The 3,790-nt window shown below is 32.6% G+C and overlaps 1 protein-coding gene across 1 annotated transcript; it reads right to left on the bottom strand.

Annotated features, from left to right (window-relative positions):
- Positions 1–2,536, bottom strand: LOC101223088 (CAP-Gly domain-containing linker protein 1). The gene is made up of 7 exons (XM_004134158.3): positions 2,234–2,536; positions 2,053–2,091; positions 1,492–1,545; positions 1,334–1,387; positions 791–844; positions 632–703; positions 1–497 (listed from the first exon to the last, which is right to left on the bottom strand). Exons 1-7 carry the CDS (start codon positions 2,279–2,281, stop codon positions 366–368), a joined length of 453 nt encoding a protein of 150 aa, XP_004134206.1. The 5' UTR covers positions 2,282–2,536; the 3' UTR covers positions 1–365.
- Between the last annotated feature and the right edge of the window lie 1,254 nt (positions 2,537–3,790).

Below are 3,790 nucleotides of genomic sequence, written 5' to 3'. Positions count from 1 at the left end.
TTTGCAAGAAGAATAACTACTCTGCCCCACAATTCTTTATAACTGAGAGAAATATAGAACCAAGAAACACGTCGTTCTTCAATGAACCAATGCTATGAAGTACTGAAAGTTTGTCCAACATAAACTCCATAGTTATTTAGAGAAAGAGACATAGCCAAAGAGATAGATCAGCTCTAAAGGGTGGAGATATCATAGAACACCTCAATGGGAAATATTGAAAGAACCCTATCGTTACAAAGATTGAAATTTAAATAGAGCATGATGCAAAATAGAAAAATGTGGAAATCCATCGCCTAGAGAGAACTGCTAAGATTCTCTTACCATGCAATGAAAAGCTTAGAAACGTACCATGCTAAAACTGCCACTTAATTCTCAGCTTCATTACCTTTCTCCTCTGTTAAGTTATCCTTCTTAGCCTCGTCTGCATCTTCCTTGTCGGGGCTTCCTACTGGATGTTGATGTTGTGTCTCATTATTGTCCACAGAAACATCCTGAAGCTGCTAGCATTTCATAACTTTCTTCAATATATTGGTCACGAATATGGTGAGACAGTATGGGTTGGTGGTGTTTTGACGAAATTCATTTGTATATTTTAGTCTGAAAGTCAGTACTTGTTAGAAATAGAACTTACACCCAAGTTCCTCAAGCTAGTAGTCACATCTTCTTGTTGCTGCTGAAGCGTAGTCCTTAGTTCTTGGAATTCCTGGTTTCATGTTACAAATTTATTGCCCTTCCAAATGGCATAAAAAAGTTTAAAGGCATATTCAATATGTGAAGCATTGCTCCTTACCGTGCGAAGGTGCTCTACTTCAACATTAAGTGATTTCTTGAGTTCAGAGAGTTCCTGCATGAAGCATTGAAGATACGTATCAAATGCTGCAGGAACACAGATAAAATTGAAATAGGGGGGATACCGATGGATATGACCAACAAACGGGAAAATTTCATTATGATGAATAGCCTATGCGTACATTTTCTTGTAAACCAAGGTATTGAGGGATTAAATATCCTACACGACGAAAACATTAGCAGACTTGAGTTGAGATCTCTTTGAAGTTTGAACTACCAAGAATCAGTTAACCAACATCACGTCTACCCTACAGTAACCGGCTGTCTGTATGAGCCACAAGATCTGATTACAGTAGGCTTCTAGGATAACCAACTTGATTATGGATCATGTTGACCCATTGTAGGAAACTCAAACACAAATATCTTAGAACATGGCAAGCTGGCTGGTGGACCGTGGAGTTACATTTAAGAAATATGTGAATACATAAAAAAGCATGAACAAATAGAATAAAAGCCAAGACAAAATTCACTACTATTAACTTACACTGCGGTAGGTATGAACTTGCGTGTCTAGCTTTGACCTCCAATTCTGGAGATCCTGAAATAATGCTCAAACACAGGGAACGTTTACAAAATCAGAGAACAGAAACAACTAAAAATGAGCAAGGGCTTAATCAGGCTCACTGTAAATCTAAATTTCACCTGCTTAAGAGATTGAATTCTATTAAGCAGCTCTGATCTTGATTCGTTCAATTCCTGAGAACAAACGTGGAAAATCTCAGAAGATCAAAGTTAAATGGCAGTTAGACTTTGAAATCACACCCCACACCCAAAAGACTTAGCTAATAAGCTAATGTATATACTTTTTCTATATGTTCTTAACACTCCTTCCTTCCCATCTCTAGTTCGAAAATTAGTAGATAACCCTACAAGTATCCAATTACAAGAAACGAATAGGAAATGACACTAAAGAAATTTGAACTCAGGACTTCCCACATTTTAGGAAACCATGTTAATTATTAATACTACATCAGCAGGACCCGAAAACTCAAAAATCTCTTATTTACATTCATAACACTCTTTAGCTGCACAATCTGAAAAGTCCCAAACACATATAATTCATATTCTCAAAATCCCAACTTCAAACAATGTACAATTTAGTTCTCAAATATCTTACAATTAAACTTCATAATCTCAACATCACAAGGCAAAATTCACAAATAAAAGTAATAGAGTCCAAAAAAAGAAAAAGAATATATATACCGTAATTTTGGAGCCAATGGGGGTTAGATTCTCCTTTTTCTGTGAACAGAAGAAATAAGAATGTCAGATAGAAAAAGCAAGGGGTTGAGTAAGCAATTGAAAGAAGAAGAAGATGGGTATGTGGAAAAAAAAAATGGGGGATAATCAAAGAGTGAAAAGGAAGAAAATGAAGAGAACTCACTGCTGATAGAGGAGCAGGGGAAGGAGTGGAAGAGTCGGAGTCGGCCATAGAAGCAGGGATCGAAAAATAGAAATGGGGAATATCAGAATGTGAAGAATTGGGAATTAGGGTTGGGATGGGGATGGATGAAATCGAAATCGAAATCGAAATCAAAATTCAAAAGATTAGAGGAAAGAGAAAAAAAGGAAGAAAAATAAGAGAAGATGGGGACAGAGTTTGTGGAAGATTTGAAATTTGAACGAAAACAAAACCCAACGCCACGCTTCACTCACCACTTTGCTCACTCTCTTCCTCGTGGCTGAAACTGTGCGGAAAAAGACGACCTTCTTCTACTCTTCTTTTTATTTCCTTTACTAACTATTTTTTATATTTCACTTCATATATAATTATTTTAAATTAATTAATTGCTTAGTCATATAAAATTTTAAAATCTAACTATCATACCCAAATTAGATCCAAAAAATAAAAAATACTATGCAATTTCAATATACAAACAAAATAGTTAGTGAAGGAAAGAAATTAAATTAATAAAGAGAAAAGAAAGAATTTCTTAAATTTTAAAATTGAACAAACGAGTCCAATGATATTTTAAAATTTTTCCAATTTTAGTCTTGAATTTGATAGAGTTCATTAGCAAATTTAAGATAAAACAACAACAATAATAATCATATATTTAATAGATAATTAAACATCAATTAATTAAGTTGATAAAATTGGAGGGTGAATAACCAACTTGAATATTTCAACAAAGCAAACTATTTGTTGGATATTAATAATTAGATTGATGAAAATGTATTTAGTTTTGAAACATTATTTTCACCCCTATATGTTGTTGTTCCTTTTCTCTCAATGTTTTAAAATTGAAGTATATTCCCTTTTCAAAATTCTTTAATTTGAGACTCTCAAAATTTATTGTTATGAATGTTTTGAAAAAAAAGTGTTTTCCTTCGTAATCGGCTTGGAGTTATTCAATGTTAATTATTGTATTTTCAATTTTATTACCAATTTTTCTTTTTTTATTATTAACATTATCGTAGTATTTGATGGATTAACTATTTTAATTTGTTGAAGATAATAAATATTTATACTATATTAAATAGTGAATATTGTAGCAAAGGAAAGATTTTGAAATAGTGATAATTATAGTTAATTTGAAAACTTTTAAATAGTATTTACATGTAACAAAAATTGGTTATACTAATAGTATTGGATAATCCCTTGCCTCAAAAAGCTATTGTGTATTTTGTTGAAAATGACTCGAGTTTTGCCCATTGCGTACAACCTTTCCTCATATATATGTGTTAGCAAGGGACAACACCTTTTTAAATATCTTGAAATATGATGTATTGTTCACGTTGAGAATATAATTCTCATGTGGCTTTGTCTTCTAAAGAATCTAATGTCAATAGAGATGGTTGCTTTAATTTATATTCTTGTATTTTATCTAACTAATGTAAAACTTTGATTGTATTTTCAATATCACGTTGTCGTTGGTGCTTGTATTAAAAAATTGTTCACATAATTTGTAAAGCTAAACGTTTACAGAACCATGGGTGT

Source organism: Cucumis sativus, chromosome 3 (assembly GCF_000004075.3).
Source record: "Cucumis sativus cultivar 9930 chromosome 3, Cucumber_9930_V3, whole genome shotgun sequence".
NCBI lineage: Eukaryota > Viridiplantae > Streptophyta > Magnoliopsida > Cucurbitales > Cucurbitaceae > Cucumis > Cucumis sativus.
This window is presented reverse-complemented; position numbering and strand designations above follow the sequence as displayed.